The sequence below is a fragment of the Schistocerca americana genome, chromosome 2 (genome assembly GCF_021461395.2).
Source record: "Schistocerca americana isolate TAMUIC-IGC-003095 chromosome 2, iqSchAmer2.1, whole genome shotgun sequence".
Lineage (NCBI taxonomy): Eukaryota > Metazoa > Arthropoda > Insecta > Orthoptera > Acrididae > Schistocerca > Schistocerca americana.
The window spans coordinates 168389593-168417118 of NC_060120.1; the positions used below are offsets into that span (position 1 = coordinate 168389593).

Consider the following 27526-nt stretch of genomic DNA (forward strand, 5'->3'; position numbering starts at 1 on the left):
ACATCATTTCAGCAGCAGTTCCGTTTTTACAGGGTTTTGAAACTGAACTTTAATTATAATCACCATGTATATTCTACAAGTCTGCTGCTCGTGGTCTCGCGGTAGAGTTCTCGCTTCCCGATAACGGGGGTCCCAGGTTCGATTCCCGGCGGGGTCAGGGATTTTTCCTGCCTCGAGATGACTGGGTGTTGTGTCATCTTCATCATCATCGTTCATCCCCATCGTGGTCGGAGGAAGGCAATGGCAAACCACCTCCACTAGGACCTTGCCTAGTAAAGCGGTGCGGGTCTCCCCGCATTGTTCCCCTACGCTCTGTAAAGAAGCATGGGACTTCATTTCCATTTCAATATTCTTCAAGCCATCTTACAATCTGTTACAGCAGAAGGTACTTTAAGTACCAATATAATTGGTGCCCAACTCTCTTTTCCTGATCTTTCTGTAAGTGAGGCATGGAAAGAACAACTGTCAGTAAGCCTCCATATTAAATCTGTGATGAAGTTTTCTTTGCCTTTGTGGCAGTTTTTTAACACAACTACTGAACCACGGCAGGCCTTTCTTGTCACTTGCAACATTGCTCAGCATATACACATCTAAAGAATGTTATACAAAACACTTGAATTTTATCCCTTGATACTTCAGATTTTCAGACCCAGAGATTATTACAATAATCTGTTACTCTGGCTACAAAAAAGTATTTTCCTATCTTCCTTAACATTCCTTACAGCCTATAGTCATTTATGCTGTAACCGATTTCATCCTCAACAGTTTTAAAAATTTGAGTCTGTCACCAGGAGAGCATGATGTTACCATCGCACTTTAACTGCTCTAAGTCCCAGGCGCCAGCCAGAGTGGCCGAGCGGTTCTAGGGGCTTCAGTCTGGAACCGTGTGACTGCCACGGTCGCAGGTTCGAATCCTGCCTCGGGCATGGATATGTGTGATGTCCTTAGGTTAGTTAGGTTTAAGTAGTTCTAAGTTCTAGGGGACTGATGACTTAAGATGTTAAGCCCCATAGTGCTCAGAGCCATTTGAATCATTTTTTGAAGTCCCGGGCATTTGTTCTAATCACGTGAATCTGGCATTTCATAGCTGATAGGTTTAAGCCCACCCCAAGATTATTATAGCATGATTAATTCACACACAATGTTCTACAAGTATTTCCTGAAATACCCTGTCACTAATTCTCCTACATCTGGGTCAGTGGTCTATAAAAGTATTCAGTTGCCATGTTTTATCCACCTTCAGTGCTTGCTGTCACCCACAACAGTTTGGATTCCGAATCTTCAATAAACTCACATTTTACAATAATAAAAAGTGTCACAACTGGAATACAGCATTTCATTGTGATATATATTCCAAACAGAAATTATGATTTTATTTTATTTGTTATATTCCAGTTTTAGCCATATGTCCATTTGTAGTACTACGGGAGCATTACTACTGTTTAAAAATGAGCTAATTCTGTGACCTTCACTACAATGGAAGCTTCTGTAGATAACTAACACCACTATAACACTTTTTAACACGATAGGACGAAAGCTTTCCTTGCATTTAATGTGGCTGATCTCCCATAGAAAGCTGCACTGATGAAATTAAGGATAAAGAATGAAAACAAGAAAATATCAAATTAGCCTTGATGCATTTCACACAGCACTAACACTAATTTAATTCTTCAACTAAAGCAAAAATTAAAATTACTTGTAAGCACTGGCACTGAGTATTATGGTACAGCACACACACAGACATCTTGAACTGATTACAGCTGATTGAGATAGAACAAACAAAGAAATGAAAGCAGTATTTGCAGTTTAAGTGAATCAATGATCACTTGAAGTCATTATAAGACTATTATTTATTAATAAAATAATTCAAAGAAAAACTTTGTTCTCCATTTAAGTCTTGTCCACTTTTAGTAATTATCTGTTGGATTCTTACCTCTACTATTTGCTAACATTATGGGAAAGCATAAGAAAGCAAGGGCTAATATTTAATTGCTACAGATGGTTGAAAACAAATAGTGTTATTAACTTGTTAACACAATGAGTACATTCACACAATCAATCTGGATTTCATAGGTTTTTTTAAAAATTGTATTTCCCACATCTGAACCTCTTTTGGCACTACCAAGTTGTAAAGCATCCCACTGTGCTAATCTTCATGAGTTTACTTTCCGAGAGATATAGCCACTGTGGTTTTTAAATCATCTGAAGCAACCAATAAATACTCTTAGACAAAATTGTAAGAGATCAACACAGCCATGTTTTGCACATACAAATGCTATATGCCCCAACAATTTGTGACAAATTAAAACTAAATTTTAAAACTTCACAAATGATCAACACAAATACTAGTAATGCCACATCCACATATCATGTTTCAGCTGCATCCTTTTATTTTTTTCGATACTGTACTGTATCTTTTTCAAGACAGAATTGCCGTATCTTTAACAATATTCCTCAGCTATTAGCAATTTTTAATTCGCAGAATGAGCAATGGAATCAAGGAACTGTTCATACAGGCAAGAATGCATAACAGGTGTGGACCCCAGTATCAGAAGATCAGAAGTAATCTCTCATTTTTTTCTCAGTGTCATACAGCAACAGAGCAATTATATGTCTACATTGTGGTAATTACAAGGGGTCTTGTGAACAATGCAGTGAAACAGTAAGTGGTTTTCATACCTCAGGCACTATCGAGTCAATTCCATTTGAACTTTCCCTCATGTCCCCGTCCATCTTCATAGCTGCTACACAATCTGTTAAGTACTCATTTTCACTGATTAAAGTTCTTACTTTCGCTCTTCATGGTCTTCTTATATACCTCTTCTGCATTATCACTGTTCTGCCTTAATGCAGGTCTCCACATGTAGCTTTTCAAGCAGTCCTGCCATTTGCTACCCTCTTTGTTTTCTCATAGCTGTTTCCTATCCTTACACTATCCACCATCTGGTATCTTCTTCATCCTCTTCTTCTTATTCTTCTTCCTCCATTCAGTGTTCCTTCATTAGCACCTGTCAGTAAACAATCTCTTTTCATCCAACTGTTTTTCCTCTTCCTGATTGCCTATAAATTTTCTCTCTTGCCCCTCTCTTCTCAATGCCACCTCATTTCTCTCTTTGCCTACCCATTTTCTCTATTCCATCACCTCCAAATCCACATCTTAAATGCTTCTATTCTTCTTTCTTCCTCCATGTCTCAGCTCCATGTAATACCACACTCCACATAATCCTCTTTGCCAGTCTCATCCCCAGTTCAGTGTCCATGAACCGACATAGAAGCTTCCTCTTCTTATCAAATGCCTCTTTCCAATTCCTACAAGCACTTTCACTTCCTTATTGCATCTCACGTCTGCAAGTTTGCTTCCCAAATATTTGAAAGTATTAACTTGTTCTATACCTTCCAAATTTATAGCTGTTCTTTTTTTTTGGCATTTATCACCATACTTTTTTTCTTTTTCTTATTAATTCGCATCATGCATTCCTTGTAGATATTATTTAATTCTTTTAACATTCCAATCTCAGTTCTTTTGCTCTCTGCCAATAACACCACCATTCTTTCTTGTTTCCATTTCTGACTAATACGCTCTGAATATATGTTAAACAGTGCTGTGCAGACTAACACATCAACCAATATTTGAAAAATTAAACACTTTCCCCTTCTTCCCAGTCTCATTCAATCAAGTCTTTCATGTTTTGTTTCTAAACTTTCTTTTTCAGCCAGCCCCTGCAACTCCACTTTATTTTTGGTTTACAGCACTGTAGGAAAAGACAGATAGCTACTTACCATAAAGAAGACACGTGAACTTGCAGACAGTTACAATTAAAAAGACACTTACATTATGCCTGTCTGCAACTTGATGTGTCTTCTTCAAAGTAATTAGCAATCTGTCTTTTCCTACATTGTTGATATTCCTACCGGGAGTTTCCATTGTTTTATTTTCAGCTTAGTTAATTGTTCATTTTGTATTGGGTCATCCTATCCAAGTCTGATAAGCCTCTTTTACAGTGTGTCATCATCTTATATGTGTGTTGTTTTCTTCTTCTTCTTTTGTTAAAAGATTGGTTTGATGGAACTGTCCATATTAATCTATCCTGTACAAGCCTCTTCACCTCTACATTTCTACTACAACCTACACCCATTTTAACCTGCTTATTGTATTAGAGCATTGGTATCCCTCTACAATTTTTATACCCCAGGCTTCCCTCCACTACCAAACTGTAGATTGACTGATGCCTCACGATTTGTCCTATCAACTGATCCCTTCTTTTACTCAGATTGTGCCACAAATTTCTATTTCCCAAATCCGATTCAGTACCTCATTTGTTGTGTGATCTTCCCACCTAAGCTTCATTACTATGAATCTCTTATGTTTCACTGTATGCTTTCAGCTCCTTTTCTTCATAATTTATCTGTCAAGCTATCTGGATTGAGGTCACATTAACCATTACTTTAATAAGGCACCAGATATCATAAGAAGCCAGCTACCGCCACTTTATCACAAAGCCCACACAGAACAACAAAAATTATTAAAGAATATACTACATCAATGCATAAGGAACAGAAATAAGACAAATCCCGCTTTATACATTCTGTACATAAGGCATACTTTTATTTACATTTCAAATGTTTTACATGTATACAATACACACATTTAGAATTTGTTTCCAAATTAAACAGTCTGTAGAAGCCACAAAGAAAATATCACAATACTGATTGCAAGGCAACATTATTAATCTTCTATTTAGTCATTAATAGTAACAATAAAACATAATTTTTTTATATTAACATCTAAAACATATATGCACAGAAGCAACTGAGCATATCCACTCACTCACTCACAATACCTCCATTCTCCTCACATATCAAAGATTTACTGTCACTGAATTTAACAACCTTGCCATCAAATTAGTTACATACATATGGCAACATAGCAGCCACACTCAATGACCAGTAACAAGTGTACGGTACTATTATGAAGCAAAGTTCTGGAGAATATTGAGGTATTCTTTACATGCCTCACCTCAACACCACTGGATAAAAAGATAAAAATTTCCTGATTGAGAGAAATAAGAAAATGAACACACCAAGCTAAGTATATGTGTATTATCTTAACCAAGAGGAAATATGAGATGAATTATACAAATGAGATATCAGAAACTAGTAACTCAAAAGAAAGAATATATGCAAAAGTGAATAACTACGACTGGTTTGAACCAGCCTCAAATTGATAGAGCCATCTAATGTTACATAACAAACAACTCGGTTCTCTGTATGAAGAAAATGTAATATATCCCTGAGTGTGATACATTATGTGGAAATATCACTGTCTTTCCAACTGTATCATTCACATTATATTATCACCTTTCTCCCTGTCAGACATTACGTAATTAATTAGTTCACAAATATTTCAGTTCTTTTTGCAAATCAGAAGCTTCTTCACCCTTTGTGTCTTTTCCATTAGCTATAGTGTGTCAAATGCTTCCATTTATCTTTAATACAGTCGACAATTTTGTCATACTGTGTGCTTAAGTTAACAGAGTACAATGATCTGTCACATTGAGCATCACACACTGCAAGTATCATATCAACATTATAGTACTCATTTTCCATATTTATAATTCTCTCTCTCTCTCTCTCTCTCTCTCTCTCTCTCTCTCTCTCAATCACTCACTCCAATATACCAGCCACTCTTGAACAAACACTGCCTTTTAAACAATTTTTGGGGAAACAATTGCATTCATTCTTCACACTCTTCAGAATGCAGATGTACAATTGCAGAGGAACATGTTCATCTGATATTAACAGTCTGAAATAACTAAAATCCATGCATACCTTTCGCAGCAATCTGCAACAATTTTCAGTGGAGGGTTTAACTTGCATAAATGTTATACCACGTCTTCACTGAAATATCTTATTTGATTGTGAAAGGAAAGTAATCATTTCTTTCCTGTACTATGATAAGCCCACTAAAATTTACATTCTAATAGTTTTTAAGATATCTGAGGAGCACACAAGAAAAATTTACTGTAAACCACAAATAGTCTTTTTTTCCATTTTCTATATTTTTTTATTCGTGGGACCAGGATCCCTTCTACACACTGTTACATAAAATCTTGAACAGAGGTCATATACAGATATATTTATATCATAAACTGGTCACTGATAATATCTTTGTAGCTTCTCCAGTTGTGAACACACACAATTAAAAAGTGACTATAAATATCTTGATATAAAATTTCTCTGTGACAGATTTCATAAAATATCATAAATAATACCCTGTCACATTAAAAATCGCTTTTACAACTCAAAATAATCATAGGAAATATATAAAAGAGGACACAACAAAATGCAAAACTTAGTATAGAAAGGAATATTAAATTACAATAAACACACATCAGTCAAATAATAAAATTTTCTTCATTTCTCCATCTAATGTCCAGAATGGGCAATCAACCTGAAACCAAAATATCTGAGCATGACACTAATTCCAAGAAGATTCAGGTTTATACATATAGACAAACAAATTAGTTGTAAAATCACTGGTGGTCAGCTATGGATAACATATAAGGTAGTGAACAGCCCAGTGGTTGGTTTGAACACCACATTGTTTTACTAGCCATGGTCTTATGGGAGGTTGTATGCCCTTGTCTTCCACCATATTCTGAGCTGATTTATCCACCCAGCTATAGGGGGACCTACCATTTAATTTGAACACCAAGTCACAGTGTAACTTGACCCTTTTTTTATATAAACAACATTACCAGAGGTGAAAATAATAACAAACCTAGTACTAACTGGGGCTCATATCACAGACATTTGGATCTGCAGTCTGGCACTTAGCTACTGATCCATCATTGCTGACATTTGTTGTATGGGCAGAAGGCCATGGTTCAAGACATAATGAAGGCAGGCTTAAGGTCATAGTTCAAGGCACAATGAGCTAACACTTACACAGCAGAAAACTGCTTACTTGTTAATAGCTATGGAAAGGATGAGAGAGAAAAAAACAAATTCAGCAAGTATTATGTACACGACATTCATTTGCTGTATCATTCTGGTCTGAACATGAGTAGGAAACTGAATCTAACTGGTCCTCACCACAGTGCAATACTTGGGGCAGTGTCAACATGGGTAACAATTTCTCCCATGATTTCAAAAACGAGGTTTTTTCATTGGGAACCACATGGCAAACCTCTGGAACATTGCTCATGACAGGAAAGAGGATCTGTTTTGTGTCTCAGTCTGGAGATGCAATTTTAATCTGAAAGGAAGTTTCATTACAGCATAAGACTACACAGCAGTAAATTAGTTTCATTCTAAAAGTTTAATAATATGGCAGAAAATGTCACACTGTAGGGAAATGTGGTTTCAGAAACAGCATGTACCATGTTACACCAGGCAACTATGTGTGAAACTAAAAAAACAAATGTAATTCATATGGACACATAAGTAACAGCTAAACAATTTATACACAAGTCTTCCGCTACATCTACCACATATTGAACTGAATGCCACTTAGAAAACCAAGGTTAAGTTACCATTAAAAATGACTGCTTACCGTTGGTTACCTCTGTGGAATGCTTCCTGAAGTGTGCGTTGCCTTGCCCCTTTGTTCACTACACTCTTTCCTTTTTTGGTAACAGTCTCCGATATTGACGTACTTCGGAGTTCGTATGCCCTCGATGTCCCTTTCCTACGATCCACTATTCTCGATTCCATGTCCCATTTCCTCTGTAGTTCCATTGCTAACTGTAGGTCCTCCTGTTCCTGGCGTATCTGCTGTTCTATTCGTGCCTGTTCAATAACCACACGCTCATCTTCGATGCCACTATCACACACAGCATCGTCTCTAGATTCTGTCTCTACTTCAACATTGTTGTTATTATTTACAGTGAGACTATTCTCATTCTTTTTATTGTGATAAATTAATGCTTCATTAACTCTTTTTTCGCCATCAGCAATCTTCTTAGGAGCCTCATTTGTGAAGTGCATTTTTGTAGAATCTTCTTCACATAATGATATTTTTCCTGAATCTGTGCTTGTTTTTGCTGGGCTCTCACAGCTTCCACCATAGCTACATGCTACATGTGAAATATCAGGCATCTGCAGATCCTCCTCCTCAGCTGCACGGCACACTTCAACTGGACTAACAGCAGAGTCCAAAGATGATACAAATGTTGAAATTGTTGTATTAGCAATATCTGTGGCCTGTGGAGCAGGTCTGTTTGCAGATCCTGTGGATGAAAAGCCAGAGACAGCAGTACTGTGATCAAAACCTTTTGTATCTGTACATAGTTTTTTCCTCTCTGGTCCAGATGTCAGTTCACTTCTTTCAAGCTGTGCGTTATATGGGTCCAGTTTCCTGATGAAGTCTCTTCCTGAAATAAGTAGAAAAGAGCTTAAATGAGTAAATACATAATTAAATAATATTTTTCATAGCAATGAAAGCTTTATTGAAACAACAAAAAGGGAAAATATTCTCCTGATGATTCTATAGTACTTTCTCGCAGAATACAGAAATAACAATTTCTTTGCTGCCCTTGTTAACTATTAAATAATGTAGAGATCTCAGCCAGCTTTAAATTTGAGAGCTGGAGCTGACAAAAGTGTGGCATTGCAGGTATCATACTGAAATGAAAACAAAAATCAGCGGTGGCAAAGGATTTAAATAAAAAAAAAACTCACACACACACACACACACACACACACACACACACAAACCGGTGGGGGGGATCTGAACTGCAGAGAGCCATGGGGGACTGGCAGGGATGGCATTATTGTCGTAACAGTGAATGGAATAGTTCAGCATGTCATATGACTGTGGTATCATCAGACCTCACTCTGGCTCATAGTGTGACTGCCGTCCAAAACATGTGCGATATCATCTCGTCTGACCTGGCAAGATCACGGGTGCACAATGCATATGACCGTTCATCTCTGAATCTGTGCATGCACTAGCCTTCTCAAATGCTAGTTTATCAAGGGTAAACTATTACTATCGCAATTCAGAGAACACCTTTGTCGACACAGGAACACTCCTCAAAACATGGAGACGCTTGTGTGGCCCTTCAAAGTCACCTGATCTCAATCCAATTGAGCACTTCTGGAACATCACTGAGTGAGACTTATGTACCTTGGTGTCAGGTTTGATCAGCCTCCATGTTGACATGTGAGCAGCACTTGAGTGATCATGGACCACTATAATTTCAGAATCTCGTGGACACTTTCCAAACGTTACAGAAGAAAGGGGTGATAGATGTTACCAAGAACATGTGTCTCATTCAACTGCTTTCATGTTATATGTCTGTACTGAAATTGATCTTGAAACAAAAGCTAAAATAACAACAAACATATGCAGCTAGTTGACAGTTAGTAAAAAAAAAAAAAAAGGAGAGAGAGAGAGAGAGAGTATATCAAAACCCCCATTCATTACTGTGAAGAAACCTGTGCAGGATAGATTAGCAAGGAGAGATGCATCAAATCAGTCTTCAATTGAAGACCACAACACATCCCTATCACTTTTGGGTGGATGATACAGTCATCAAAAATAAATAAATAATAATTAGGCCAGGCTGTTGTTTGCTCACTACATAGCAAACATGATACCTCTAGTCTAAACTAATTTAATCAAATTTAGTATTCTGTTAGTCTCACATACTGGTAGGTCCTACAGCCAGAAGAAGATATTGTATTGATGGAAAATGCTCTTAATATGCTAACATACCTTCCTTCCACTAAATTGGCAAGTAAAACCAGATGTTTCGGACTTGTCGAACTACTGACTGTTGTTTCCTATTTTCAGATACTCATTCTATTCGACAGCAAGATGATAGCACAGTGAGAAGTGGTACACCAAATCAGAGAGACAGAGGGAGAGGGAGAGAGGGAGGGAGAGAGAGCGAGTGATAGCCCGACACAATGATAACAGCTTTCTTTCGTTTTTTGCATGGGCAACAGGACATCCTGTACGGTTCAGGCTTTGAAACATGGAAAGTAAAATCAGAACACCATTTCTGAAAGATGTTATTGTTGAATGAACTGTGGCTATTGAAATTACAAGCAGAAAAAATGCAGGAAAGAATAGCTGTGTATACAAGATATCATCTTCAGTGGATGATAACGTAGAAAGATAATTTGAGGTGCTGTCTTAGCTTTTACAAGATGAAGATAAAATGAATACTGTTAGGTCCCTGCAGTGGTGCATCAGAGCCTACTGTTTTGTTTGTAAGTTGATACAGCCTTTAATAAGAAGTAACTTGTTTTGATTTTCCTGTGTGGTTTTTTTTTTTTTTTTTCATTGTAATTCTTAAACTGCCTGCATGTTTGTGTATTCATCAGGCACAGTTCCATATTTTACTGGCTGTTTAGTGTTTCTTTCTGCCATCTAAGTATGGATAGGGACTTTGTTTGCTGTGAGCTGAGTGGCTGACCCCTTAACTCTTAGCTCCATGCGCCAATGGTCATCACTGTTGGGGGCCAGCCATGGGTATACAAGGGACATCTAGCACAACCCATTAGTTCCTCCATCAGTCCACTAGTGTGCCCACCCCTGTTACTGACCGACTGACATTGACCCCTCAGCCATGCTTGAGTGGGAGGTTATTCCGAGGTGGGTCAGACAGCGAAAGACTTTCCAGGGGGCCAATCAAAGGACCTCCTTAGGTCATCTGATGAACAGGTGTCAGATACTATATGCATCTGATAAAGCGAGACGCATCCGCTTCCCCTGCTTCAGGGGAAGCCTCCTGGAATGGAAGATCTGGGCAGTCACAGATGGTTGGATTATTGGTAGTTGGGAGCTCCAATGTTGATGTTGAACAGGTGCTTCCAGATGTCATGAAGAGCAGAGAGTGCAGCCAACTGAATGCTACTCATATACAAACGATGTGCATCGCTCTGGATCAGAAGAGATTCTCTCGATTTCAAGTAGCTAGCTGAAGTAGTCAAAACTGCCACTCTTGCTTGGGGATGAAGGCAGGACTGACTGCAGACCTTTGGTACAGAGCCGACTGGAGGGTCTGAATCAGAGGACGCACAGTTCTGTAACCATGTAGGATGCAGATTCCTTGACTTATTCAATGGTGTGGTGGGGTTTTGGGTCCGTTTGATAGGTGAGGGGTCCACTATACACAGGAGGCAGCTACACAGTTTGCAGGGACTGTGTGGAGGGGACTAGGCAGTCTTTCAGGTTAGAGGGTCTTGAGAAATTATAGAAAGGTCTTCAGCCTAAAAGGGTGCACGTAAAACATCAAGAATAGGGTATACCTAGCAAAACAATTGGTATTGTACTTGCAAATTGTCGTAGCAATGTTGGGAAAGAACAAGAGCTTCAAGTGCTAATAGAAAACACTGAAGCTCAAATCGTTATAGGTACTGAAAGCTGGATAAAGTCAGAAACAAGTTTAGCCAAATTTTTTACAAAGGACCTAAAGGTGTTCAGAAAGTATAGATTAAACACAGTTTATGGTGGAGTGTTTATTGCTGTTAGAAGTAGTTTACGATGCAGTGACATAGATAAAGATATTTCCTGTGAGTTAGTATGGGTAGAGGTTATATTTGGCAACCTAAATAAATTAATAATTGGTACCTTTTACTGTCCCCAAAACTCAGATGATACAGTTGCTGAACAGTCCAAAGAAAACTTGAGCTTCATTTCAAACCGTACACCCACTCACACAGTTATAACGGATGGCAGCTTCAGTCTACCCTCATATGTTGGAAAATACAAGTTCAAAGCCAATGATAAGCATAAAATATTGTCCAAAATTGTACTTAATGCTTTCTCCAAAAATCATTTTGAGCAATTAGTCCAGGAGACCACTCAAAGAGTAAATGGTTGGAAAAACATATGTGACCTTTTGGCAACAAATAATCCAGAGCAAATAGGAAGCATCATGATGGATACCAGAATTAAAGACTACAAGGCTGTTGTACCAACATTCAAATCCACAAAAAATAAATGCAAAAAGATATCTATTAAAAAAGCAACTAAAAATTTGGTTGACACCTTTCTAAGAGAGTCTCCACCTCCTTCCAAACTGACTATGTAAGTGTAGACCAGGCTGGGCGTAAATTCAAAGAAATAGTATCAACAGGATATGAGAGGTACATATCAAATAAATTAATAAGAGATGGTATTGATCCCCCTTGGTACAGAAAATAGGTGAGAACACTGTAGCCGAAGCAATGAAAAAAGCATCCCAAATTTAAAAGAATGAAAATATTCAAGATCAGCAATGTTTTACTGAAGCTCGAAATTTAATGCAATGCAATACATTTTTAATAGTTTCCACCACAAAACACTGTCTCAAAATGGTTATGTTACTGATGACAGTGCCACTAATGTAGAGCTACCCATCACTGTTTCCCAAAATTCCTTTACCAATGAAGACAAAGTAAATACTCCAGAATTTGAATCAAGAACAGCTGCCAGCACGAATAATTTAGAAGCAGATATCCTCGGTGTAGTGAGGTGACTTAAATTAGTTAATACAGCTAAGTGCTCTGGTCCAGATTGCACACTAGTCAGGGTCCTTTCAGAGTAAGCTGATACAGTAACTCCACACTTAGCATTCATATACAACCGCTTGCTCAACAGAAGATCTGTACCTAAAGACTGGAAAGTTGTACCAGTCACACCACTACTCAAGAAATGAAGTAATGGAATAGGAGTAATCCACTGACTTACAGACCCATATCAATAACATCAATCTGCAATAGGATTTTAGAACATTTACTGAGTCTGAAGATCATGAATTGCAGTGAAGGAAACAATTGATTGACAAACAATCAGCACAGATTCAGAAAGTATGTTATTGTGAAACATAACTAGCTCTTTATTCATGTGAAATAATAATGAGTGCTTTCAATAAAGGATCTCAAACTGATTCCGTATTTCTATATTTCCAGAAGACTTTTGTCACCATTTCTCACTAGTGTCTTCTAATCACATTGCATGCCTATGGAATACCATCTCAGTTACATAACTGGATTTGTGATTTGCTGTCAGAAAGCTCAGAGCTTGTAGTAATCAGTGGACAGTGATCGAGTCAAACGAAAGTGATATCTGGTATTCCCCAAGAAAGTATTATAGGCCTCCTGCTGTTTCTAATCTATAGGAAAAATTTAGGGAGACAGTTTGAGCAACCATCTTTGCACATGATGCTGTCAAATACCATCTCATTACATCATCAAATGATCAAAGCCAATTGCAAAATGATTTAGATAAGCTATCTATAGGATAATTGAAATGGCCTGGGAGTCGGGACAGGTTCCATCAGACTGGACAAAAGCAGTAATCACACCAATCTTTAAACATGGAAACAGAAAAGATTGTAACAACTACAGAGGTATCTCTTTAATCAGCGTTGTGGGTAAAATCATCTCAGGTATTGTTGAAAGGAAAGTGCAAGTATTAGTTAAGGACCAATTGGATGAAAATCAGTGTGGGTTTAGGCCTCTTAGAGGTTGTCAGGACCAGATCTTTAGCTTACGGCAAATAATGGAGAAGTGTTATGAGTGGAACAGGGAATTTTATCTATGCTTTACAGGTCTAGAAAAGGCATATGACCGGGTTCCTAGGAGGAAGTTATTGTCTGTTCTACGAGATTATGGAATAGGAGGCAAACTTCTGCAAGCAATTAAAGGTCTTTACATGGATAGTCAGGCAGCAGTTAGAGTTGACGGTAAATTGAGTTCATGGTTGAGAGTAGTTTCAGGGGTAAGACAAGGCTGCAACCTGTCTCCTCTGTTGTTCATATTGTTTATGGATCATATGCTGAAAACAATAGACTGGCTGGGTGAGATTAAGATATGTGAACACAAAATAAGCAGTCTTGCATATGCGGATGACTTAGTTGTGATGGCAGATTCGATTGAAAGTTTGCAAAGTAATATTTCAGAGCTAGATCAGAAATGTAAGGACTATGGTATGAAGATTAGCATCTCCAAAACAAAAATAATGTCAGTGGGAAAGAAATATAAACGGATTGAGTGCCAAATAGGAGGAACAAAGTTAGAACAGGTGGACGGTTTCAAGTACTTAGGATACATATTCTCACAGGATGGTAACATAGTGAAAGAACTGGAAGCAAGGTGTAGCAAAGCTAATGCAGTGAGCGCTCAGCTACGATCTACTCTCTTCTGCAAGAAGGAAGTCAGTACCAAGACTAAGTTATCTGTGCACCGTTCAATCTTTTGACCAACTTTGTTGTATGGGAGGGAAAGGTGGGTGGATTCAGGTTACCTTATCAACAAGGTTGAGGTTACGGATATGAAAGTAGCTAGGATGATTGCAGATACTAGTAGATGGGAACAATGGCAGGAGGGTGTCCACAATGAGGAAATCAAAGAAAAACTGGGAATGAACTCTATAGATGTAGCAGTCAGGGCGAATAGGCTTAGATGGTGGGGTCATGTTACACGCATGGGAGAAGCAAGGTTACCCAAGAGACTCATGGGTTCAGCAGTAGAGGGTAGGAGGAGTCAGGGCAGACAAAGGAGAAGGTACCTGGATTCGGTTAAGAATGATTTTGAAGTAATAGGTTGAACATCAGAAGAGGCACCAATGTTAGCACTGAATAGGGTATCATGGAGGAATTTTATAAGGGGGCTATGCTCCAGACTGAAAGCTGAAAGGCACAATCAGTCTTAAATGATGATGATGATGATGATCTATATGGTGCAAAAAGTGGCAACTAACTCTAAATAATGGAAAGGGTAAAGTCATCCACATGAGCACAAAAATGAACCTACAAAATTTCATTACACAACAAATCTCACAAATTTAAACACTGTGAATTCAGTTGAATACTTAGGGATTACAATTACAGACGTCGTCTTGGAACGATCACATAGATAATATTGTGGGGAAAGCTAACCGAAGACTGATGTATTGGCGCAACACTTATAAGACACAACCAGTCTACTAAAGAGACTGCCTACACTATGCATGTCTGTCCTCTTATGGAATATTGCTGCACAGTGTGGGACCCACATCAGACAGGATTGACAGAGGACATCAAAAAAGCTGAAACAAGGCAGCTTGTTTTGCATTATCACAAAATAGAGGAGAGACTGTCATGGATATGGGCATCTTTTGTTGTGGCAGAATCTTTTCATGAAGCTTAAATCACCAACTTTCTCCTTCAAATGTGAAAATATTTTGTTGCCAACCTCTTAGATAATGAAAAATGATCACTGCAATAAAATAAGAGAAATCAAAGCACACAGGGAGAGTTGAGTGTTCGTTTTACATGCATGCTGTTCGAGAGTGGGACATTACAGAAATAGCTTAAAGGGGGTTAGAGAAACCGCTTCCAAGCAATTAATTGTGAATTGCAGAGTAGTGATGTAGATGTAGATATGGGAGAAAATTAGCTGTGACCTTTTTTGAAGAGACATTCTTTCCCCTGAAGTGGCTTATGAAACAGGAAACCTGTAACTGGATGGCCACATGGAGATTTAAACTGTGCTCCTCAACATGAAATCGATGCCTCAATTACTATGGCATGCCACTTGGTAAAACAGCGATTCCTGCTCACCACTACAAATCACTGGCATGACAACTCCTTAAAAATATCACCATCCATTCTCTCAGTGTTTTATCTTTAGTAACTCTCCTTGGGACAAAATATGAAAAACTTCAAAAAAGAGAAGAAAGAATAGCATTTCCCACAGGCTTATATCAAATCTTACAACACTAAATATCAGCCCCTCTATCTACATCTTCCATCCTTAAGATGCTAGAATTGGACTGGAAAGAAGTCACCCAGAGTTGTAGGAAATGCATTTTTTTTTTTTTTTTTTTACAACAAAATTGCTTAGTATCACATGTTGAAAGAAATGATACATCTACCCCAACTCCTCGATCATCCTTTTGCACCTTACTTTCTTCCTATAAAATGCTCTACAAAATTTAACTAAAAACTTTTACAGTCTAATCAGAAGCTGTCAATAAAGAAACAACTGCCTTTTTTTAAACACAATCATCAACACTATAGTTTATTTTATTCATAAGGTTGCACTAAAGACAACAGGGATTAAACCTCTAAAAAGCATTTCATTCATCAATCTCATTTTCCAACATTTTAATTATTCTTTCCTTGTGTAACTTTGGCAGGCACCCACTGACATGACGTGACAAGTGACATTACATGTGGCATGGCAGATAAATAGTGGTGCTGTGGCATAATAAAACTAACGAGGCACTATATCTTCTTTGGATAATCAAGTATTCTGGCTTTAGTCAACTTTTTAGTATCTTAGTACATGAAGTAAAGCTATATCTGTCCCTGTAGAAATTTTCTCACTAAAACTTATACTATTCACATAAAAAATTAAAAACCGCTGTTTTGAAATTTACATGTGTTCTCATCCAATTTTGAGGAAAATATTAAATAAAAAATTCTGATGTGTGTACACCGTATAGTCTAATATTGCAGCTTGATAATGAACTGGCCTCTTTGAGACATTGCTTTTAGTTGAAATTGTTTTTAAGACAGAAATGAGAGCCATATATCATGTCCGAAAGAACAGATACCATCTTCATACAGTTAAGGCTAACCGGCCATTGACCTCCTCCTCCTGTGCTGGATGCACACGCATTGCCCGAACTCTTATGGGACTCCATAAGATTGTCTGCCGCGAGTAATTAGTGCAATGGGCAGGGGCACAGCGTGCAAGGGATAAATCCCTGCAGTCGCACTATCCTCTGTGCCCTTCATGGCCCAGATGGCTAGAGCATCTGCCACGTAAGCAGGAGATCCTGGGTTCGAGTCCTGGTCGGGGCACACATTTTCAACTGTCCCCGTTGATGTTTTTCAATGCCTGTCGACAGCTTAGGGTCTCTATTTAATTATCATTTCATGTGACACATGTTTCTCTTTCATACATGATTTATGAAGTCGATTACACTCACATTTTAAATTAACATTGCACTAAGAGTTATTTTGATTCAAAAACTAGAGATTATTAGAGATTAAGTGTCGAAAAGCACAGATTCGCCTTTTAGCATCCTATGCTCATATCTAATCTTAGGTTGTCTTTCTTTCTTTTATCAGTTGTTTTGCAATGTTTTGGGACAATATTTTTTGACATTGTGAAATACAATGGAATTATTAGCAAAATAAACATTTCAAACCTTAAAAATAGATTTTACTACCACAAACCTTTTACAGCCTTATTAACAATAACTGAAAATGAAAAGCATTTAAATTCCAGTATTTCAATCAGAATGTCAACATGTACATTAAAAGTCATTCCAGTGTTCTGTCAATCGTGTGACATATACTTTTATCTACACATGAAGAATTACATTCACCGATTACAGAGGTGCTTTATTTCATCTCACAGCAAAGGGAAACCACACGTACAAGCAACGCAGTTAAATACACATACTGATCCACTGTAAGTTGCAGGCTCCAGCTTTCTAGAAAATGCTGGTCCAGTTAAAATTATTGCCAGATCACAAGATATTTATCAATATTAATGAGGTTGCTTTTCCTAATGATAGTCACACTAAGAAATGTGTCTACAGTTTATAAGCTTAATATGTTGCTCAAGGTGCTCTGGATTTTTATGCTTTGAATGTTTTTACAATACATACTGCCTTGGGGAAAGCAATGGTTCTCTTGAAGTACAAAAGTAAAAATCAAAGCAAAAACTGAAATATTAGAATTTATTTGCTTTTCATTCACATGTGCTGTTAATTTGTGATTCTAAAATTTATTCCCATATGATTTTTAGTAAGACTTCTTTTGTCAATTATTTCATTGTATTTAACAATGTCATAAAAAAGTATTGTCACACACTTCCATTGCAACAAAAAACTAAAGAAAAAGAAACATAGCTATTGGGTTTCAGCACTTAAGCCAAAATAGGGGTCTTTATTTTCCCTCCTCTCCCAACAGGCAAATTTCTGATTGTCGGTGTGTTTCCCCCGTCAGCCTTCAAGTGTTTATAGAGTTGAATAGGTATTCATTTTTCTATTTTTTCTGAGGAGGCACTACATTTGAAGAATTATGGCAATATGAGAACATCTGCATCGTTACTAGAAAGTATACAATCTAGCAGATTACTGATAGCTTCAATGGAGTGCATGTTCAGGGTTAAAGAAGCTCCTGCTACATCTTTATCAACTTTTCATAATTCCAATCCACAGCCTTGTTAGCTGTTTTTAATGCAGATGGATTATTTTTATCAGTTGACATTGGGGAGCATGACGGCAATTGTGATGAGAAGGTATTAAAAGAAAAGATCTCTAGAACAATGTAATATCATTTTATTAAAAGAAAGTTGTTTCAGTAAAGTACTGTTTGGCGGCACATTCACAGCTCTGGAACCTAAAGCTTTGCTGGAAGAAGACCACTCTTCCTCTCACAAAACTCATAATGACATATAATGACATGTCTTGCCATAGACAGTTAACTAATGAGAAGCTTAATATATTTAACAGTGAAAGAAGGTCTGTAAAATGTTCCTTCGGTATGTTAATGTTGAAAATCTGGATGCTGAATAGTTCAATAACTTGTGACATGTATAAAATCAATGGGATAATTCAAGTTATTTTTTGTTTCAGAACTTTATAAGCATTCATGATGGTGTACATTCTAAGTCAACTGTGCAACACCCAACCTATTGAGAACACACAACAAAAACCACAAAACCAACACTGACCTACAAACAATGCTGTAGAACTGAGTAATCCACTCTGCAGTTTCTTACATAGCCCATGTGGAGCTTTGTCTTTCCAGAACAAAGTTTGTATGTAACCATATATAGCAAGGATCTGATATTAAGAGTCAGCACATCAGAAAAGAGATTTCCAGACACGTTTCACAGACAATCACCTTATGCAATTCTATTTAGTACTATATCTTCATTCTATTCCACAAACAAATTAAATGACCTCCTATTACTGCACCTGTCCAAGATATTTCACTAGTGCGATCCTTTCCCATGGTTTAATTTGAGCTTCCCTGTCCTATAGTCACCACTGCTGTGATAAAAAATATATGACTATTTTTGTCCACTAAACCGTATGAAAATAAATTTTGAATTTGGCATCATTTCCTATTTTCCTAGGTACAAAAGCAGAAACATTTGTAAACTGTAAGCAGGACAGACACGGACATGGCAAAAAGTCAGGCACCCCGCATTCATCTGGTAGTGGCACGAGTCTGGCACACACTCATCTATTAAACTGCGCGTGTTGCTCGTAAAGCTGCAAGGTAGGTGCATGCATTTTTCCATACTATACCATTTGCCATGACACTCCTGAGGGCCTGTTACAACATTAATGATGAGCTTGCCTCTAGAAGTTGTATCAATCAAGCCACTTTCATTTGTAAGAGCACATGGTTCAGCATTCATAACCTAATTCTCTCATAACAATCGAAATAGTGCTTACCTTTGAATGCTGAACTCTGATTTGTACCAACACTTTTAGATATGCGTCCTTCTGTAGGTGGTGTGATAGTACATTCATATGGCCTCTTCTGCATTTTCATAAAGTTCTCGGCCAATTTCCTACAAAAGATAACACCCACATTATTTTCAATTAATCATGAATTATTTAAGGTACAGAACGTAAGAAAGGAAACTGCATTAAGTGAAGAGCTTTATGGCACATATGATGAAGCGATCTACACACACTTATGTAAAGAGGTCTACATGTGATATCTTACAAGAAAAACACACACACACACACACACACACACACACACACACACACACCACACGAGCGCAAATGGGATGGTGGGGGTGGGGGAGGAAGAGAAGGGGGAGGGGTATTGGAAAGCATGCAAAAGAACAAACATACTGCATTTTCTCCTGCTCCTGTTGTTCAGCTTTATGGCTCTGTTTCTTATGGTGGAATCTATACTATCATTTTAAGTGAGCCAAAACTGTCAACAACCTAATACATCATTTGTATGTCCTTGCTTTTCACCGACCTCTGAACAAGCTGAAGCAACCAGCTAGGCAAAACTCTGAGCCGTTTTGTAACTTGGAATTTTGCACATTCAAACCCAGCCCCACTTATTTTGCAAGTGATTCTCAGCGATTTCCTCTCTCCCGGGGATGCTAGTCCAGCAAGAAATGCAGGATGTTCTGTGGAGTTTGAAAAGTAGGAGATGCATTGACAGAACTGGAACTGTGAATGTAGGTAATGAGTTGTGCCTAGATAGAGCACTGTTCATAAAATTTAATAGTATGGCTTCAAATCCCTGCCAATACACTATTTTAATTTACCAGGAAACTTCATTAACAATGAATATTTTGCCGCAGTATGAAATATTCATTCAGGAAATAATATCTAGGATGTCAGTACATCATTCTCCTCAACATTCTTTCTCCCATGACATTTAGTCTAGCCCAATACACATGAAAGCTTCTGCGAGATTTTGGAAAGCAGAAGACACTTAAATCAGGACTGGACTGCTCAGTTAATAAGAACATTGTCATTTAAAAAAAAAAAAAGCAGCAAGGGAACAGGTTTCAACTACAGTCAGGCAGGGCGCAAGAGATATTCTGAGTAAAACCTTTTTCGTCCTTTAAATATTAACAATATGTTCGATCACTCATGTCATTTGTCCTCTAGTTTAGTGTCATGCTCTACAGACTTTTTAAGGCCATCATGTTCAACAACACCATCTCTCACTGGAGGCACTAGTGTTATTTACAGTTTATTACTGTTTGTTTGTCCCCCCCCCCCCCCCCCCCTGTAATCACTGATTACGGTTCCTGCCTCGACACCATTAAAATGTAATCAATATTTAATCACTTTCATTACCACTATTACACACCAATTCCTAATTTCCAAATTGATTGTATATCTTTTCATGTGTTACTCCAGTAGGTCATGTAATGCTCTTGAATGAGTATGCTGGAACTCCATCTTCTGTTGGTTGTTTGTTATCATCTATGTCATTATCTTTTATTTTAAGCAATTTAAGATTGTAAGACACCTAGTTAATGCAGCAGAACAGTTAAATCCTCTCTACAAGAAGTCTACCAAGTATAAAACATATGCCGTGATGAAAAGAAAAATTCCTGAGAATGTACATTTGGAGCATAGGCTTGTATGGAAGTGAAGCATGGATGTGGGAAAACTGGAAAACCAGAACACTGAAATGTCTGAGATGCGCTGGTATAGAAGGATTTTGAAAATTAGGTCGACTGAAAAAGCGGAGGTTACCCACAGAATCGAATACGAAAGAAAGACGTGGGAACGCTGACAAGCAGAAGGAGCAGAATGATAAGATGTATTAAGACAGCATGCAATAACTTCAATGCACTAGAGGGAACTGTGGAGCATAAAAACTGTAGGACAAGACAGAGAATGGAATTCACAAACACACCACTCTCTCTGTAAGTCATATTCTGATAGTTGTGGGTGACTGAAAATGGCACGAAGTTTCTTCTTTCATTCTGTCTGCACATGTCCACTCCTGAAAGCCTAGCAGTACAGAGGAATCTTGCTTGACGAGTATCTCTCATAATGCGAAATTTGCATAATGAGCAAAACAAACTGTAAAAAAATTACTCACTTAATGAGCAATGTTTCACGCAACAAGTGGCGACACTTTAGTGTGACTTAGCCAGCCATTCGCACATGGCAGGGTAAACATTCAACAACACGAACCTCTTTCATTGTCAGCAGCGGCGTATGGACAATGTCTTTAGCACATACTGCAGTCTGGGTTTAGCACTCTTACTGCTGCTACCACCTTAGTGCAGCTAGTGATCACATGTTTTTCTAAACTTGTGTTCACAGTGTTTTTTGGTGTACAAATTTTAATAACCTTCATTGACATTTACCTGAAGACAAAGCCGCAATATGCCAGCCCATAAGAGAAAGAAAATGACCTTAGAAATTAAACGTGAAATCACTGAAAAATGCAAAAGTGGTGTGAGCACTGCTGGTTTAGCGCACACACACGCACAATCAGTCTACATCAACTACTTGCATTATCCTCAAGAACAAGGACAGAATTAAGGAGATAGATGCTTCAAAGGGAGTGACAAGAGTATATCAACAACATTTTTGTATTCTGGATGATGTTGAAATGTTGCTCCTTATATGGATAAATGAAAAGCAATTGCAAGGCGAGACTATTAATGAGAACATCATTTGTGAGAAGGTGAGAATGATTTTTACCACGTTTGTTAAGAAGACACCAGGATCATCAGGGACCGCAGAAGTGTTTAAGGGAAGTCGTGGGTGGGTCGAGAAGTTTAAGAGAAGAACCAGTGCCCACAGCGTTGTGAGGCATGGCAAAGCAGCCAGCTCTGGCACAAAAGCAGGAGGGAACTTCTTCAGCAATGTCAAGATCTTCATAAATTCGGAGGGTTATCTGCAATGACAGGATTTTAAATGCGACAAGGTGGGTCTATTGTGGAAAACTATGCTGAAGCTTACCTTTATAAAAGCAGAGGAGAATGCACTGCCCAGTCACAAGCCAATGAAAGACCATCTCGCACTGCTATTCTGTGACAATGCAAGCTGCAATTTGAAAATTAAACCGCTGCTTGTTTACCATTCAGAAACACTATGACTCTTCAAGAGGTGTAAAGTCTACAAGAACAGGTTAAATGTCATGTGTAGTCCAACATCAAGGCTTGGGTGACACGTGGTCCTTTTTGCGAATGAAACAATGAAGTGTTTCGTCCTTCGGTGAAAAAATATTTGCTCGAGATGAATCTGCCACTCCATGTCTTGCTTGGTATGACAAAACTCCTGCCCATTCTCCAGGCCTACAAGATCACCCCCTTGAAGAATTTCAGTCCATCAAGAACCAATTTCTGCCTTCCAGCACCCCTCCATTACTCCAGCCAATGGACCAGCAGGTTATTTCTAACTGTAAGAAGCTCTACACTAAAGCACTCTTCAAGCATTGCTTTGAGTTGACGCAAGCTACCAATCTCACCCTCAGAGAGCTTTGGAAATAGAACTTTGACAACATTGCCTGCGTCAAGACAATCAAAAGGGCATAGGAACGGGTTACCAAAAGAACTCACTTCTGCTTGGGAAAAGCTTTGTCTGGAGTGCAAGGTCAGATGTGAGTCTGAGGCGTTTGAGTCAGTACCTGTGGAGCCTATAGTCAAGATTGTGTCTTTAGCCAACAGCATGGGACTAGAAGTGGATAACAATTATATCTATGAGCTTGTGGAAGATCACAGCCAAGAAATGACCACAGAACTTATGGAGCTGCAGTATGCTCCACAGCAGTAAGCTGTGGAGAGGAGTTCTTAGGAGGAGAAGGCAGTAACAGCACACCAGTGATCTTCTTGTGCAATAAGAGAAATTCTGAAAGTATGAGAATCAGTTGCATCAGATACTGAAAATCATCACCCCAATAAAGCAGTGGTTACACATACTACAAATTTATTTGACGATAATGATGTGTTGCATTTTCGGCAAGTGTAGAAACATCAGCAGAAACAAATGACTATAAATAGCTTCCTGGCAAAACAGAATTAGTTATGTATCGTGAATAATAAAGTACATAATACTGCTTATATAATTTTTTTTAATAAATGGGATGAATAAGAAAATTTAGTACTGTTTTTGGATGGGACATATTATTGTATTTTACATTAATTTATATGGGATAAACTGTTTCGCTTCGTGTTTCACATTATTAGTAAGACTCTGGAATGAATTATGCTTGCTATGAAAGGCTCCACTGTAATTATCACTATCAAGTCCAATAGTAGATACGTTGAGTAGGTGACCAATGTTCCATACATGAATAGATAAAGTGGGTCAAAGATATTAGCACCAATTATCGTATGTTACATATGATATGGTGACTAAGAGTACAAACATAAGATCATCAAATCTGAAAAATAGCAGTGTGCAAGAAGAATGCGATCTCACTACTATTTGACATTGTCGCTTAATTTGTTTCAGTTTCTGCTACTAGAATGTAGATGATATCCTTCAGTCTTAAAAACTATACATACAAACATAAAAGTTACAGACAGAAATATGTGCCAGGTTGTCTTGGTTGGGTTCAGGAATCATTTATTGCAATCTGCAGTGCAATTTTCATTCACTTTCATAACATGTGTGTCTCACCGGACAATGACTTCTGACTCAAGTAGCCTCCTTTTTCTCATAGAATTCTCAAATTGTTAAATTCTTTCCTCCTCTCTTAACAAAATGGATCCTCTTGTGAAATAACAGAAATAACGAATTTCTGTTGCCTTTTTCCCTGTAGCTGTCAGTTTCATCCAACTTGGAGTTTAGATTTTGAATTTTTATTGTATAATTTCCTTGTTTTGTTACATATACAAAAAATTGCTTGGTGAGTGGCTGTAAGAATGAATCTAGATACACACAAACGTGAGAGAAGAAAAATGTGCCATTATTATTTAGCAGAACTGTTTTACACAGTTACAGTACTGAGGTAATTTACTGAAACAGTACACCTGAAATGCCACAATCAAGAAAAGTCACAGAAATCCGCTATAAAACCATTACAAACAATCTGCATGTGTGTAAATAAGATCTAGTTATATCTCCTATAAAATATTGTGTGGCCAGAATGTGAACATTGGTACTCAACTGATGTGAAACAAATTTTGTTTTTATTGTCCGACTACTTTCTCTGTCAGATTAATACATAATGACATCATCAATAATAACAGCAGTAGTGTATGGAAAAAAACAGAACATACCTTGCAGTTGGATTAAGATTACTTCCTCTCCGTACTGCACGACACAAATCATTTATACCCAGGGGAGAAGCTACAATAACTCGGGGCTCAAAAACACGACCATCTGGAACAAATACAGAATGTGTTGTTAGTGTAAAACAGCAACAATCCACACGACAGGTTCTCTTATGTTAAGAACTAACTGGTGTCATTGTAAACTAGCTCTCACCCACCCAGATAGATGTGTACGTTCGCATGCTGCTTCCAGGATTCGGGGAGGTGAGCCTGAACCCAGATCGAATCCGCCTCATGAATTAACAATGATGGTTGACATGCTGGCCAGCCTGGATGTGACTTTTAGGCAGTTTCTCACATTCAACTAGGTAATTACCAGGCTAGTACGCACAACTCACTCAGATATATGTTACACAAACATTTAAAATACATTCTCACACTTGAACATGAAATTATTCCACCCACAGACAGTTAGCATACACAAATTCCATCCTAGAAAGAGTGATAGCATCAGGAAGAGCATATGGCCACTAACTGTCACTGACATTGCCAAAACCATATAACAAATGCTGACCACACAGAATATGGGAAAATGCAAGGAAGAAGATTGCTAAGTAACTTATGATTAATGAAATGGAAATCTGCAGCTGTAAACCCAAATGCACTCTTTTTGATACCAGAGGCACCGTTTAACCACAAAGTCAATCATCATTATCAAGAAGTGACTCTACAATTAATTGTTTATGTACAGCATAAATTAATTGCAATAAGATGACAAATGCATGAAGACAGAGGCACAGTAAAATATACTTGCTTCTATGATCATGCAGTTTGATACAGCATTCTCCTTTAGGACTAAATATAATTACCATGTGTACAGACAGACAATGAGTATTATCGTTTATAAGTTACAAAACAATTATGGCAGCAAGTTCCCTTTTCATCCAGTTTCAATTGTCACAATAAATCAAAATCATCTGAGTCCAACATACAATGGAAGAAACTGAATGGGAAAAAGTTACTGTTTAAGCTACTCTCAAGCTTGCTTTTATCAGTAAGAAAAATATTACAGCCCTGTATAATATTGATCTTTCACTAGTAAAAATCTCAAATCACCACATCAGTTCACAAATTCACATAAATTGCCATGATGGACACAAAAAGTCATTTCCTTTAAGGTCTTCCTAGATATGCTGAAGGTACTCAATAACACTACTGGTCGATAAACAATTAAAACAAATAAAAAATTATTCTCTTGAATTTTTGATTGATAGAGCAAGAACCATGAACCTGGCTGTTGGTGTGGAGGCTTGCGTGCCTCAGTAATACAGACAGGAGTACCGTAGATGCAACCACAATGGAGGGGCATCTGTTGAGAGGCCAGACAAATGTGTGGTTGCTGAAGGGGGCATCAGCCTTTTCAGTAGTTGCAGGGACAATAGTATGGATGATTGACTGATCTGGCCTTGTAACATCAATCAAAATGGCCCTGCTGTGCTGGTACTGCTAACAGCTGAAAGCAGCAAAATAACTGATGATGGTCGAAGTAAAGAGGATATAAAATGTAGACTGGCTGTGGCAAGGAATATTTCTGAAGAAGAGAAATTTGTTAACACTGAGTATAGATTTAACTGTCAGGGAGTCCTTTCTGAAAGTATTTGTATGGAGTGTAGCTACACATGGAAGTGAAACATGGACGATAAATAGTTTAGACAAGAAGAGAATAAAAGCTTTCGAAACATGGTGATACAGAAGAATGCTGAAGATCAGGTGGATAGATCACATAACTAACGAGGAAGTACTGAATATAATTGTGGAGAAGAGAAATTTGTGGCACAACTTGACTAGAAGAAGGGATCGGTTGGTACTACACGTTCTGAGGCATCAAAGGATCACCGATTTAGTATTGGAGGGAAGTGTGGAGAGTAAACATTGCAGAGGGAGACTACGAGATGAACACACTAAGCAGATTCAGAAGAATGTAGGTTGCAGTAGTTACTCAGAGACGAAGAGGCTTGCACAGGATAGAGTAGCATGGAGAGCTACACAAAATCCAGTCTCTGGAGTGAAGACCATAAGAACAGAGCATAGTACATTAAACTGGACGGCAAATGAAAATGACACTGGGTTCACTGCAAGGATGCATTACATCTACATCTACGTGATTACTCTACAATTCACAATAAAGTGCCTGGCAGAGGGTTCAATGAACCACCTTCAGGCTGTCTCTCTACCGTTCCACTCTCGAACGGCACGCAGAAAAAACAAGAACTTAAATTTATCTGTGTGAGCCATGATTTCTCTTATTTTATCGTGATGATCATTTCTCCCTATGTAGGTGGGTGCTAACAGAATGTTTTCACAATCGGAGGAGAAAACTGGTGATTGAAATTTCATGAGAAGATTCCGTCGCAACGAAAAACGCCTTTGTTTTAATGATTACCACTCCAATTCACGTATCATGTCTGTGGCACTATCTGCCCTATTTCACAATAATACAAAACGAGCTGCCCTTCTTGTACTTTTTTGATGTCATCCGTCAGTCCCACCTGATGCGGATCCCACACTGCACAGCAATACTCCAGAATAGGGCGGACAAACGTAGTGTAAGCAGTCTCTTTAGTAGACCTGTTGCACCTTCTAAATGTTCTGCCAATGAATCGCAGTCTTTGGTTCGCTCTACCCACAATATTATCTATGTGACCGTTCCAATTTAGGCTTTTTGTAATTGTAATCCCGAAGTATTTAGTTGAATTTACGGCCGTGAGATTAGTGTGACTTATCGCGTAATCGAAATTTGGCTGATTTCTTTTAGTACTCATGTGAATAACTTCACACTTTTCCTTATTAA

The 27526-nt window shown here is 38.0% G+C and overlaps 1 protein-coding gene across 1 annotated transcript in view; it reads right to left on the reverse strand.

Moving 5' to 3' along the window:
* Nucleotides 1-4584: 4584 nt before the first annotated feature.
* The window catches only part of LOC124595706 (E3 ubiquitin-protein ligase RNF169-like), an 89787-nt gene continuing 66845 nt past the window's right edge, over nt 4585-27526 (reverse strand). The window contains exons 7-10 of the mRNA XM_047134572.1: nt 24682-24784; nt 19406-19524; nt 7556-8375; nt 4585-6451 (exon numbers count right to left, since the gene is read on the reverse strand). Coding sequence (XP_046990528.1) covers nt 6427-6451; nt 7556-8375; nt 19406-19524; nt 24682-24784 — 1067 coding nt within the window. The 3' untranslated portion in view covers nt 4585-6426. The remainder of the gene's footprint in view (nt 6452-7555; nt 8376-19405; nt 19525-24681; nt 24785-27526) is intronic.